This window comes from Equus asinus, chromosome 3 (genome assembly GCF_041296235.1).
Source record: "Equus asinus isolate D_3611 breed Donkey chromosome 3, EquAss-T2T_v2, whole genome shotgun sequence".
Classification (NCBI taxonomy): domain Eukaryota; kingdom Metazoa; phylum Chordata; class Mammalia; order Perissodactyla; family Equidae; genus Equus; species Equus asinus.
Window position 1 is genome coordinate 69,330,817 of NC_091792.1, and position 15,123 is coordinate 69,345,939.

The 15,123-nt window shown below is 42.6% G+C and overlaps 1 protein-coding gene across 1 annotated transcript in view; it reads right to left on the reverse strand.

Annotated features, from left to right (window-relative positions):
- Positions 1-6,781: 6,781 nt before the first annotated feature.
- Positions 6,782-15,123, reverse strand: part of PIWIL2 (piwi like RNA-mediated gene silencing 2) — a 70,522-nt gene continuing 62,180 nt past the window's right edge. Inside the window, exons 20-22 of the mRNA XM_014867187.3 lie at positions 9,816-10,069; positions 9,268-9,375; positions 6,782-8,646 (exon numbers count right to left, since the gene is read on the reverse strand). Of these exons, the coding sequence (XP_014722673.2) occupies positions 8,490-8,646; positions 9,268-9,375; positions 9,816-10,069 (519 nt within the window). The 3' untranslated portion in view covers positions 6,782-8,489. The remainder of the gene's footprint in view (positions 8,647-9,267; positions 9,376-9,815; positions 10,070-15,123) is intronic.

The window sequence follows — 15,123 nt, forward strand, 5'->3', positions numbered from 1 at the left end:
GGCGCGTCAGCGGCAGGCCCGCCCCCGGCCCCGGCCCCGCCCCGCCTCGCCCCGCCCGGCTCACCAGGGCCTGCCACGTGGGGCCCTGCCTGCCCGCCGGCCACTAGACCAGGACCAGCGCTGGGCTTGCCCTGGCCTTGCGCGGAGAGCCAGCGGCCTATTGCGCCTCGGGCCCCAGGCTGGAACCCTAGCTCGCAGACATCCTAGCTCACAGCCTAGCTCGATCGGCTCCATCTTCTAACCCTTCCACGAATTCCAGTCTTCATTCATTGAAGCCCCACAGGCTCCTCCTTCCTCTGGAAACCTCCCTCTACGACCTTAACCCCCTTATGTGGGGAGCTCTCACAACTCCATCCCCTAGGAGTAAGACTGCTACTCACCTGATATGAATGTATATATTTTAACACTTCTGCCTAAGGAAAACGCTTCTTTCTTCCCTCCCCAACTCATTTCTGAAATGTACCCTATAAGGGGACGCACCCACAGACGATGTTTCTTCTGCATTTTTTTCCACCAGCCAAAAGAACAAAAATTTCCTGTTCAAGTTCCAAATAAACCATATTACACTCATTTTTCGAACTACTCCCCCAAAACGATCAGGATGTCTAAGGAGCCATACTTCTTAACCCAAAACTGGGAGAAATGTTAATTTTTGCGTGAGGAGTGTGCTAGGAGTCTCTTCCAATCCGATCTGGGATAGTCCTATTGAGATGGATATCAAACCTCGGAAATGCAAATTTCTTGAGAAAACAAGCCACCCATTAAACTCCCATTGTTCTGTTCTGCTGGACATCACGATTATTTCCTCTTACAGCTAAGCCAGCTGCCAGCGAGTCTAGGGGACCCAAAGGAAGGGCCTTCGAGCAGAACTATGCCAGCAAGTCCCTGTTCTAGCTCAGTGACTGGTGCCCAGCTGGCACTGTGGCTCTGTGAATTGGCACAGATAAAGAGGACTTAATCTCACTCTGCGAGTCCTGGGGAGAGGAACGCCCATGATGGCAACGCTAATGGTGAAAGGAAAGCAGACAATCCTGGAGCAGGTGGCAGGAAGGATCGGGGGCTCAATGGCAGCTTGTTCCGAAGGACTGGGTAGAGAGGGAAAAAGACAGCACTGATGCAAAGCCAGAGAAGGCCAGATTGTTTATGCCACTCTTGAAGAGAGTAGCTGGGCCCCGTCCTCACCCTGCAATTACAGAGCTCCAGTTAGAGAAGGGGTGGGCTGACAGTCCTTTCATTTTCCAAGTGACTTTGCAGTAATAGTATCTCTTGCGGAACTTCCCTCAGAGCCCCTTCATCTTTGTAAGAACCCTTTATGTTTGTCTGTCATGGTTAAACTCGGAGTATTTTTCAGACATTATGTCATCCACTTGGGACTCTTAACTCCCATCTCCAGTGGGCTGTCAGAAAAGGCCCAGTTTCTACCACTCCTTCCTTTCCTTGCAATTCTGGAAAAGGAAAGAAAAACTCACTCAGAGATGAAGTAAAACAAGCGTGCTTCTAACACATAGAGCTCTGAAAATTATGAAGCCCATAATTACATGTTACAGAGGTGTTAATCTAGTCTTAAAACCGAGGTCCAAAAGCAAGCCCATGGCTTCTCAAGGCACCTGTCAGAGATAGGAGGCGAGGCCGGACAAGACACCCCACCACAGGGCCTACCACAGCCTTCTCACTTGTTTGCAACCAGACCAAGGGTAGAGCTGCCAAAGTCCACCAAAGCTGATAAGCTATCAGTAATCCATTAGGGGAATACAATTAATTATTAACACAGCTCAAAAACTCTTAAGTGTCCATATCCACTCCCAACACAGAATTCTTTAGGTATACCTGACTAAGTTCTACCATGTCGCTGAGTACTACTCAGTCTTTCATGCCTCGTGCCAGCTTGGGGGCCCCAATTCTATCTTTCTCTCTAGCTAATATGCCCTTTTTCCCTCGTATTACCCTATTTCCACCTCCCTTCAGAAAGGTTCTCGATTCTTCTGAAGCACACTTGATCTACCCTTGCAAACTCTGACTGTAACCCACATTAAAGATATTTTACCCTGCAACTCGAGTAAAAATAATACAGCAAACAACAGCTTAACAAGATTTCCTTAGTATATGCAATGTACTGATACTTATATTCTATTTCAATTTTTTTTTTTGAGGAAGATTAGCCCTGAGCTAACTGCTGCGAATCCTCCTCTTTTGAGGAAGACTGGCCCTGAGCTAACATCCGTGCCCATCTTCCTCTAGTTTATACGTGGGACACCTACCACAGCATGGCTTTTGCCAAGCAGTGCCATGTCTGCACCTGGGATCCGAACCAGTGAACCCCGGGCTGCCGAGAAGGGGAATGTGCAAACTTAACTGCTGCACCACTGGGCCGGTCCCTCAATTTTTTAAAAAGTAGTAACAAACCCACTAAATTGATTTCACGACCCTTTATTAGGTCACGATCCACAGAATTAAAACATTTTATATGGTTTATGGCACACGCATTTTCCCCTTAAAATTATTTCATGTCTATCTCTAACTTCCTTATTAGACCTTAATCGATCTTGATTACCAAAGATTTCTGTATATACCTCCATCCTCCATAGAACATCTTACACATAACAGAGTCTCAATAAATGTTTGTTGGATGAATGAATAGACTAGCTCACTAAAAGTTTGATGTTGGGCAATATTTAGGAAACTAAGCTCAAAAATCTGACATTTTTGTGACTGCTATTTTCCTTCTGCCAAAAGATTTGCAGACAGATTTCCTGTAGCTGAACTGAGTGGAACAGCCTCAGGAAAGAAGCCAGAGAAACAAGACCCCAGCCCTGAGCGTGTAAAGGGGTGGGACCCAGACTCAGAAAATCAAAGCCCCTCTGTGGTTTGCGTTAACAAAGTAGGCAACTTGATCAGCAGGGTGAGGCAAAGATCCCCTTTCCACTCCCCAGCTATTGGACCAGCTTGAGAAAGACTGAGAGAAACCAATGATCAGGTTTCTATGACAATTTCAAGGGAAAAATGAGTTTTCCATGTTTTGGCACGGCTTAATGAATTTAAGAGGATCAGAGTTCCAGAATGTAAAGGTTCTAGTTTACCCAACATCATGTCAGAGGACCAGCACCCCACACTCAGTCAGCCCAGAGCTAGACCACCTTGAGAAGCGTCAGGTGTTTCTGTTATCCTCTGGGTCCGCAGACAAGGAAGACAACTGGGAAAAAGAACACTTGGTTCAGCGCAAGTTATCTGTAGGAATTTGTCCATTTCATCTAAGATACTTAATTTTTTGGCATACAATTATTCTTAGTGTTTCCCCTAGAATTCTTTTTATTTCTGTAAGGTCAGTAGTCCCCTCTTTCATTCCTGATTTTGGTAATTTGAGTATTTTTTTTCCTTGCCCAATCTAACTAAAGGTTTGCCCATTTTGTTAATCTTTTCAAAGAACCAACTTTTGGTTTCATTGATTTTCTCTACTGTTCTATTCTCTTTTTCATTAATTTCTGCTCTGATCTTCAGTAGAAAAGTCATTAATGTAAATGAATGTTTAGCTGAGAACAGAATTCCAAATTGACACTGCATTTTCAATTTATTATTCCTTTTGTCTTCAGCATCTGTTGTGGTTGATGAGAAGTCCACTGCTAGTTTGATTGCCTGTCAGCATCTCTTTCACCACTGGCTGCTCTTCTCCGTCTGGTGTTCTGTAGTTTCACTACAGTACATCTAGGGTGCATGTGCTTTGCTTTATTCTCAATGAGTTTCTTCAGGTGGAAGATTCGTGTTTGACTCTAATTCTGGAAAATTCTGTCTTTGTATCTTCCACACTGTGTCACTCATTCTATTTTAACCTGCAAGAACTCCTATTAGACAGGTGTTGGACCTTCTCATGGTCTCCTCTTTCTTCTCCCCCACAGCTCCCATTTATACTTCTCTGTGCTGCAATCCAATTGACTTTGCATTTGTTTCTGCAGGGCTCAGGGCTCTCAGCAGTCTGAGCCAGCCTTCATGGTAATTTTTCAGCTTGTGGTCCTTCCACATGCTAGTAATTTAGATTCAGACTACATACACCTGTACGTGGCCCAGGCATGGGGATACTTGTGAATGCCTTTTTACCCCTAAGTTTCCTTGCTGCTACCCCAGGATGGTTGGCAGGGACTCTCTATTCCCCTTCCAGGCCCAGCTCTCTTCATCCAGGAGGCTTCTCTCCAGCAATCCTGTGCCTCATAGAGGCTGAGGTCACTTCTTCTATCCTTACCTGGAGAAAAACTCAAGTGCTCTTGCCCCTGCATTTTGGCCATAACCCTGGGAGCTATGCTGGCATCAACTATTACCACTCTGGCTTCCCTTTCTTCCTTGTACCTTGATATTTTCCTTCCTTCCTTCTTCCCTCCCTCCCCTCCTTCCCTCATATCCATTTCTCCCAAATTCAGCTATTTAACAAAAAATTTTTTCTATTGTGGCCAACGTTTGTCAGTATGGTCACCTCAGTCTGCCATGTTGCCAGAAGTCTCCCTAGTTTACTCATTAAAAAAAAGGAAAAAACATTTTACTTTTTAGAGCAGTTGTAGGTTCACAGCAACAGTGAGCAAAAGGTAGGGGGCCAGCCCAGTGGCACAGCAGTTAAGTGCACAAGCTGGTTTGGATCCCGGGTGCAGACGTGGCACCACTTGGCACACCATGCTATGGTAGGCATCCCACAAATAGAGGAAGATGGGCATGGATGTTAGCTCAGGGCCAGTCTTCCTCAGCGAAGAGAGGAGGATTGGCAGCAGTTAGCTCAGGGCTAATCTTCCTCAAAAAAAAAAAAAAAAAAAAGAGCAAAAGGTAGAGATTTTCCATATACACACACAGCCTCCTCCACTATCAAAATCCTCCACCAGGATGGTACGTGTTACAACTGATGAACCTACACTGTCACATCATGATCACCCAAAGTCCACAGCTCACATGCTTAGTGTTCCACATTCGATGGGTTTGGAAAAATATATGACGTCTATCCACCACTACAATATCATACAGAACAGCTTCCTTGCCCTAAAAATTCTCTGCGCTCTGCCTCTTCATCCCTCCCTCCCCCTAACCCCTGATCCCTTTACTGTCACAGTTTCGCCTTTTCCAGAATGTCTTATAGTTTGAATCATACAGTATGTAGCCTTTTCAGATTGACTTCTTTCACTTACTAATATGCATTTAAGTTTCCCCCAGGTCTTTTCACAGCTTGATGGCTCATTTCTTTTTAGCACTGAATAATACTGCATTGTCTGGATGCACCACAGTTTATCAATTCACCTACTGAAGGACATCATGGTTGCTTCCAAGTTTTGGCAATTACAGATAGCGCTTCTATAAACATCCGTATGCAGGTTTTGTACGGACATGTTTTCAACTCATTAGGGCACATACCAAGGAGTGCGATTGTGGTAAGAATATGTTTAGTTTTGTAAGAAACTGCCACATTGTTTTCCAAAGTGGCTGTAGCATTCTGCATCCCCACCAGCAATGAACGGGAGCTCCTGTTGCTCCACATCCTCACCAGCATTTGGTGGTGTCAGTGTTTTGGATCTGGGCCATTTTAATAGGTGTGTAGCGGTATCTTGTTTCAATTTTTAATTCTTTAATGACATATGATGTTGAGCATCTTTTTTTTTCCTCTGCTTTTTCTCCCCAAATACCCCCACAACATAGTTGTACGTTTTAGTTGTGGGTCCTTCCAGTTGTGGCATGTGGGCCGCCGCCTCAGCATGGCCTAATGAGTGGCCGTGTCCGTGCCCAGGATCTGAACTGGCAAAACCCTGGGCCGCCAAAGCAAAGCGCATGAGCTTAACCACTTGGCCACTGGGTCGGCCCTTTGAGCATCTTTTAACATGCTTATTTGCCATGTGTATATCTTCTTTGGTGAGAAGTCTATTCAGGTCCTTTCCCCAATTTTTAATCAGGTTCTTTGTTTTCTTATTGTTGTGTTTTTAGAGTTGTGTATTTTGGGTAACAGTCTTTTATCAGATATATCTTTTGCAAAAATTTTCTCCCAGGCTATGGTTGCTTTCTCATTTTCTTGATTTTCCTCATTTTTTAAAGAAAGAAAATAAGTCCAGACAGAAAAAGTTCCTAAGAAACTCAGATAAAGCTAGGTAGAGAGCAACAAAGAGAACGTAGGTATTCAATAATCTCATATCAATGAGAAATTTCAGGCACAAATTTTAACATTTTTGCTATAAAGCACTAGTCAGTTATAAAACTGATTCCTTTTTCACACCACTCAACAAAATGCCACCCAAGTGAAAACGACCCTGTAACACTGTATAGAAATTGGGTTCTTTCTAGAGTGAGTTCAAGACACACTGCATCATTTAGGAATGGAGTTTCTAAATAAATGGAAAGGGATCTAGTGGTGATGCAAGATGCCAGGATAATTTGGGAACATATTTTTAAGGGTTATAGACACACCAATGAAGTATGTGCAAAGAAGGGCAAGCATTAGAAAAAGGGGAAGGCCACCCTTGGGAGATGGCTCTCACACAGGATAATAGAAATTGTTGGATGGGAAAAGAAATTTTTAAAAATGAGACAAAACACATATGCACGTGCGCGCACACAGGCCTCATTTGTCCCAGAAGTAAGACTGTTAGTGTCTTTTCCAAGAAATCTCACTACCCAGGTTACAGTGAAATTACCCAGCTACTAAGAGTGGAGCTGTGTCTTGCATGCCAAGTAAGAAATCAGTAATTCTAACAAGCGTTGCGGCTCTGTGAAGGAGAAGAACCATATCAACATATCAACGAACTATCTCAAACACAACTACACATTTATACAGATTGTTTTTATTTCCCACCCTGTGACCCAATCATTTCACAATAAGACCAAAAAACAAGGCAAGAAAACTAGGAATAAACAGCGAAGAAATTTTTGTATTATATTCAAGTATTTGTCTTTTCTGATTATATAAGAGAAAACGACTATTAGGAAATCCAACTTCAAAAGAGAAGTTCAAAATACTGCCAAAGAGAATCAGAAAACTGATCTGTTAAGCCAGGGGCCAGTGATCCAATCTGGTTGATTCAGTGGTTTTTAAATCCCAGGTCTGAGCCTTACCCTGTGTCCCGCACTCCAGACGAAACCAGAAGTACACACTGAGGACCAGCAGCCTCAGAGCTCCTCAACCTCTGCTGGGCGCTGTCTTCTAAGGAGTTTTAAGCTAAAGTTTCTCTTCTCACACACTGTCACACAAAATGGGAATTTCTGCTTCGTCCCCTCCCTGCCGTCACACCAAAAAATAAATAAATACATACAAATTTGAAAAGGTTAAATAAAACTGGCTTTTGAAACCCAGTTAAGGCAAAACAAGACTGAATTAACTCTGAAGGGACTGGAAGAAGATTTTAAAATGGGGAAAAATAAACGCAAAAAAACAGCGCTTCCCCAAAACACTGAAACCTACCGGCGTGGTGACAACTTTCTAAACTGAAATGTCTGGACTTTGGAAGAGGTGTCAGATTTTCCAAAGCTGACTTCTGGAAATCTTAACCTGGATTCAGAAAAATTCCTAACAAAATGAGCCAACAGCCGGGAAGAGGTTATTGAGCAAGGGAAATGAATGATTCAATTTACAAACATATATATATCAACAGACAAGAAAGCCACACACCTGGGAGAACAGTTCAAGAAAAACACCCATTCATGAACCTTCCTAGCTGTTGGATTTCACGTGTTGTGATTCTTAATGTAGAAACTGAAACTTACTAAAGCTCAGTAACAAAGAGCAAAGGGGTGTGTATGTGAATGTGCCTGCATGTTTGCAGGGGTGGGGTGTGTTGGAAGAAATCAACATGGTATACTGTAAAGCAACTGGAATATACAGAAAAAATTGCATCCAACCTCTCTCAGGAGGCCAAGCAATAGCTAAACACCCTTTCAAAGCCAGCTCAAGTCACCAGTGTCAGAAACTCAGTCCCCAGAGATCAGGGCAGGAGGGGCCTGATTATGCCACCAGCTGGTTTTACTATATGACTTTCACACTTGCCAGCAACAGCAATATCTTAAAAACTTTGCCTCACAGGCCTTTTTATTCCCTTTCCCAGTTGCCCAAGTAAAGTAACTCTACTTTAAGAAACTTGCATGACTTCATTCATTATCACCTCTGGTGCCAGAAATGGGAACTGCTTAGTAAGCAACGTTTAGAGGTGTAATTGCTGCTTTGGCAGGTTTCTACAGCTCCTGTTGGCTTGGAGGCTCTTAAAGGTTCTCCTGTATTCACCCACTCCCACCTATGCAGTGGCAGTACTACCCCCATTTGCTCTACAAAGGCAACAACAAGGCAATTTCCAGCTCACACTTAGAATGGAACTCGCTTCTTGGTGCTATGTATTAAAGAGAAAAAAACAGAAATCTTATTCGACTGGGTTGGCAAAAGGGAAAACACCAACACAAAACTCCGTCAGTCTCTGCTGACCCCGCATGAGTCACGGCTGCGTCCAGAAGTCTGCTTCCTCTAACTAGCCTACATCCTGGCTGTCCCGTCACAGGAAGAAGAGGTTCTCACACAGCTGGATGGCTGGTTCATGATGCAATATTTGTCCCGACAGGAAAGCCAGCTTGTGGGCATACTTGCAAGGAGCTGGAACTCTGATGGTACCAGGCCAATTCCAGTACATGTGGCATAGTTTGAAAGTCAACCTGTAGGCCAAGAAGAAAATACAATCTTATTACTCTCCTCCTTCAACCTGGGCATGATTAGGGACTTCACAGGAGTGTGACACACAGCATACTTCCCAGCAAGCTGGGAGACTGTGGAATACATGATGCAACTTTTTGCAATCTTTGTTTTTAAGTGAAATTGTTTCTATTTCCACTATTTGTCGAGGATATGGGTAAATTCCCTCTCTTTAGGTGTCCCTGTTTTTACACTAAAACAAGGAAAACAACAAGGAGTACCTTTTTTCCCTCAAGAAAAGACTGCAGAAAGTTTAGTACTCCAGCAAAGTATTCATATAATCTGAGCTCAGGGGCGTTGCTCTCCAATCTGGTGGTACATCGTAATCATCAGGAACAGTCTTGAAAAATACAAACGCCTCAGAAGGCCTGGGGGCGAAACCTGGGGGTCAGGGATTTTCCTAAAGCTTTTCCAGGAATTTTAATGTACATCAAGGGTTACCGATCACTCCTCACAAAGATTCTATCGTTTTGAAAGACAGGACGAAACTCAAGGGTAACTACTCCTGGGAGCGGGCAGTGACTCCAGCTTAGCTAGCTGGCTAGAATTATTTACGAGAAAGAGTCAGTTACAGGTCAGCTCACCTCTGCATATGATCAGGGCTCAGGTTTGCAGTGTTGAGAACACAGACATAATGGGTAGGAATGCCACAACCCTGCCGTACGTGATGGGCAAGAAGGTAGAAGTCCACCCTAGCAACGAAACAGTACAAAGTAATGGTATGGTCAGCTCTGGCCAAAGAGAGCTGGAAAAGATCTTGAAGATCATCTAATGCTCCGAGAGGTCAAATGACTGTCTCAAGCACACACAGGGATCAAACCAGGATTAGAACTCAGGTCTCCTGACTCAATAAGCTATTTAAGAATGGTAGTAGAAATTACCCTATCTGTATGCAGAAGGTTAAGCATGCGCAATCTTACGAAAAGAATGTATGTTCAATATTCTATATTTAATACCAACTTATTGTTGGTTTGTTTTTTAAATAGTTTTCTAAAGCTTTATTTTTTTTAACAGTAAAATCTCTGAGGATTCCATTACACATCTCTCCAGATAACCTCCCCATTCTAATACCGAGGGAACAGATAACTTCTCCAACCTATTCTTGATGAAACATCATGTTTTGCCCACTTACCACTCACAGCTTGTTATCGTATGATCTACCACAGTCCCAGGGGAGGGAGTCACAAAGTGCTCAGTGGCAGCCAGGTACAGATTGGTGCTGATTTTCTTCTGAACTACAAATACCACCATCTTGGGCTGATAATTCTCAAAAGCTTCAAAACACTTCTGTAGCTGAGGAATCTCATAGTTGGCAACTGTCTTTAGTTGGCCATCAGATACTCCATCACGGTACACCACAATCTTCTCTGGGAGACAGTGGTTTACCTGCAACGACACCCTACTGAGGTAAACAGTGGGGCCCTGGGGCTAACGACCACAGGCAGCGAGCAGCTCACTCAACGCTTAACCTGGACACATGGCAGTAGATCCCTCTGACGAGACAATAAACCCAGAGCCACTGTGTGGGAAGGACAAGGGGGAAACTTTCTAGTCATTTCTAGACTTCCTCAGGCTGGTAAAACAGGCCTGGTACAGCAAATGTGTTATAAAATATGAAAGCAAAATAAGCACGTTATGAGTCACCTACATAAGGCTTATACTGAAATGGTGTGAACAAAGTTAAGAGGAATGTTATGAAAATTATGGGTTGAATCAATCTTCCTTCTACTCGGATTAACACTAATTACTGTTTAGGCAAAGAACAAGGTGAACTGTTAGAGAAATTCTAACATGACCACACACCCCATGGACCCACCACCCTCACAGTCTCACGCACAGCAACATCCAAACTTGGTAACAAGTGAGAGGGTCCTTCACTAAATATTATCCTACAATCGGGTACAGTGTGAAACATTCCTACTGTAACTAAATAATTAGCGAACAGTCACGGTAAACTGTCCACGGATCCAAATCAAATTTAACATCACTTGAATCAGGTTGAAGAATAATTTGTTCCCCATTTGGACAACATAATTATGTTCTAGTTGTGTTCAACTTCAATAGTTCAAGAGAATAAGCTGTTTCATTTTAAACTAGAAGTTCTCTTAAAAGCACTTGGTTTAGGGGCTGGCCCCGTGGCCGAGTGGTTAAGTTCGCGCGCTCTGCTGCAGGCGGCCCAGTGTTTCGTTGGTTCGAATCCTGGGCGCGGACATGGCACTGCTCATCAGACCATGCTGAGGCAGCGTCCCACATGCCACAACTAGAAGAACCCACAACGAAGAATACACAACTATGTGTGCTTTGGGGAGAAAAAGGAAAAAATAAAATCTTTAAAAAAAAAAAAAAAAGCACTTGGTTTAATCCACATTTAGTAAGTGACAGTTTGATTCTAACTGAGCGTGGTTCACTCTAGGTTTTGTTCACAATTCCTCTCAAAAACCTCAATTATCAATGAATTAAACATGCACATACTATATATTCTTTACAGTAGTTACTCTACATGAAAATTTAAGTTTCATTTCAAAGAACTCTTTTTTAAAATACTGTAAATAATCATCTAGAATCTTTCTGGAGTTTAAGTCAGAATTGCAAATATTTTATAAATGTCCCCTTCTTCTGAGACACCTCAAGTACTATATTCACAGACATGTAATTCATCTTCACATTCCAAAATTGAAATTATTGCCCCAGTTTGCAGTTCTTTTTCACTTTTGTGCTGATTTTGGCTGTCTAGCATCTATTCCACCTTTTTTGGTAAGAGCGTTTTAGTGTCCTCTTGTCTCCAATAGGATACAGTTTGGTGGGACCAATTTTTCATTGTTGTTGCTATCTAATTTTTTTTTAATTGCCATAACACTGGCTTATAACATAAATTTCAGGTGTACACCATTATATTTCAATTCCTGTGTAAACTACATCATGTTCACCACCCAAAGACTAATTACCATCCATCACCACACACATGTGCCTAAACACCCCTTTCGCCCTCCTCCCTCCTGCTTCCCTTCTGGTAACCACCAACCCAATCTCCGTCTCTCTGTGATTGTTTGTTGTTTTTATCTTCTACTTATGAGTGAGATCATACGGTATTTGACTTTCTCCCTCTGGCTTATTTCACTCAGCATAATACCCTCAAGGTCCATCCATGTTGTCACAAATGGCTGGATTTCATCATTTCTAATGGCTGAGTAGTATTCCATTGTGTATATATACCACATCTTCTTTATCCATTTGTCCCTTGATGGGCACCTAGTCTGGTTCCAAGTCTTGGCTATTGTGAATAATGCTGCAATGAACCTAGGGGTGCGTGCATTGTTACACACTCGTGTTTTCAAGTTCTTTGGATAAATACCCAGCAGTGGAATAGCTGGATCGTATGGTAGTTCTATTCTTAATTTTCTGAGGAATCTGCATACTGTTTTCCATAGTGGCTGCACCAGTTTGCACTCCCACCAGCAGTGTATGAGAGTTCCCTTCTCTCCACACCCTCTCCAACATTTGTTGTTTCCTGTCTTGTTAATTGTAGCCATTCTGATGGGAGTGAAGTGATATCTCATTGTAGTTTTGATTTGCATTTCCCTCATAGTTAATGATGTTGAATATCCTTTCATGTGCCTGTTGGCCATTTGTATATCTTCTTTGGAGAAATGTCTCTTCAGATCTTTTGCCCATTTTAAATTGGGTTGTTAGTTTTTTTGTTGTTGAGATTTATGAGTTCTTTGTATATTTTGGATACTAACCCCTTATGAAATATATGGTTTGCAAATATCTTCTTCCAATTGTTAGGTTGTTTTTTCATTTTGTAGATGGTTTCCTTTGCTGTGCAGAAGCTTTTTAGTTTGATGTAGTCCCATTTGTTTTTCTGTTGTTTCCCTTGCCTGATCAGACATGGTACTTGAAAATATGCTGCTAAGACTGATGTCAAAGAGCATACTGCCTATGTTTTCTTCTAGAATTTTCACGGTTTCAGGTCCTACATTCAAGTCTTTAATCCATTTTGAGTTAACTTTTGTGCATGGTGTAAGATAATGGTCTACTTTCATTCTTTCGCATGTGGCTGTCCAGTTTTTCTGACACCATTTACTGAAGAGACCCTCCTTTCTCATTGCATGTTCTTGGCTCCTGTGTTGAAGATCAGCTGTCCAAAGACGTGTGGGTTGGTGGAACTAGTAATTGAGGTGCCTCCCCCTAGTCCAGGGTTTCTCAACCTCAGCACTACTGACATGTGGAGCTAGTTAATTCTTTGCTATTGGAGGCTGACACTATAAGATGCTTAGCAGCATTCTTAGCCTCTACCCACTAGATGCCAGCAGCCATCTTCCCCAGTTATAACCAAAAATATCTCCAGGCTGCCCACTAGGAGGACAAAACTGCCCTCAGCTGAGAACCACTGCACCAACCACAGGACACAGGAATGACATGACTCACCTGTACCAACAGAAAGCTCCTCTCACTCTGAATCTTAGCAGAGAATGAAAAACACTTGGATTTTGGTCCCTCTGTGATGGTGCCTCTTCAGGTCCCTGCTTCTGGAACTGCAGGAACTTCCCTGGCTCCTGCCCCTTTCCCAGTTTGGGACTCAACTTTCTCACCAATCCTCTGAGACTCTTCATGATCTACCCAATTAATTCTCCTTTTGCCAAAGTTAGCATATTTCTGCGCCTTCCCAGAGATCCCTAACTGATACACTGTGTTAAAGCGTGACTAACACAGGCATTTCCATCCGGAAGAAACTCCCATCTCACAGATGAGGACGTACACTAGATCTGAGGGCAGAGACCTGGGGACAAGGTCTGACTGACTCTGCCGCTCCTCAGCTATGATCTTGAAGATTCAGTTTCCTCAGTTGAAAAATGGGGGTAAATGATGCCTTATCTTCTTCTCTGGGTTGTTAAGAGGGATAAAGTAAATATATACATATAATTTTTTTAAAGCTATACATAAAAATTGAGAACGAGCTAGATCAAAGAAATACAGATATTCTGAAGCAGAGAGAAGGGACATGAGATCAATGGAGTAAAAAGTAGAACCAAATTCGTCTGAAGTGTCACTAACATCATCTCTTACTTTAAAATTCGTTAACCAACCACTGAGTGAGGGACGCTAAACTTAGCCCTACGTAAGCTTCCAGTAGAAGTGAAAGACGTGATCCCTGTTATCAAGGAGCTTAAATACCTGCTAACACTCAACAGTGGTAACTTCTCCAGGTCATCTAGTCTATTGCCCTCATTTCATAAATCATGACCCCTCTAGGTAGGGGTCAGGATATGAGATAAATCACAATCCTGAAACCCAAGTGCTAAATGTATGTTATTAAGCCACGTCAGTACGAGGGTAAACACATGAAACAACAAACTAACAAGGACCTTGAAAGCAGGACTGGGCTCTATTCGGCTTGCTATCCCCAGCACTGAGCACAGTGGCAAGGGTCAAGTAGAAAATAAATATCTGCTGGAAGTTTGAGATGTTTTTTTATGTGTAGTTCCATTCATTCATAAACAAAGACTTAATGCCCACTCGATATGAGCCATTGTGCTAGTCTAAGAAAACTAAAAAATTATTTTGTTACCTTCCAAATATTCATGGAACTAAGATTAGAACTGAGGAGATCGACATGTAAAGCAAATGCTCTGAATACATTACAAATAACATAATAAAAATATAAGGAAAACCTACATGGACAGAGAAGTATGACACTGGTTCTCTGGAGGGAGAAGTGAATATTATATCTCAGGAAAAGACATGATGAAAGAATTAGCAGACAATTCAGTCAGCAATGAAGTGTAAAGAATTCCAGGAAGAACATGAGCAAAGGCCCAGAGTGTGCCTGGACAAGGGGTAAGTAACGACTGGAGACCAACCTATACGATCAATCTCACGTTTAAAGGATTACTCTGGCCAAGAATCCCCAAAATAGACTGAAGAAGATTAAGAATGGATATTAGAAGATCACTTCCAGTTCAGAATGCCAAAAGACAGAGAAAACCTTCATTCCCATGGTAACACCAGAAAAATAAAGATAATATAAAAATCACACATATATATGGGACCATCAAAGATCAGCTGATGCAAGGAAGCCTTGATAAACTGTTTTCCAGAGAGAGGGGAGCCTTCACAGGTGAGCAGTAAATTTCTGAAGCTTCCAAGGGAAGGAGTGAGCACAGACAGCAGGGAGAGGAGGCCTGAGGTCTGAGAAATTTTACCAGGTCGAGAAGCAGCCAGACAGAATTCTGGGAAAATGGTGGGATAGGGAGCACCTGCTCCGCCTGGAATCTGCCTCCCCACCTAGGTAACAACTGCGCTGCCAGAGTCTGATGATTACAAAATAATGGAACTATTTTGGAATTCTGGAGTCTTTTGAAGGCTTGCAACTTCCATGGAGAGACTTGGACAGTAAATTGCAGTTAATTTCAGCTCTTGGCACAACAGCAGTTACCCAT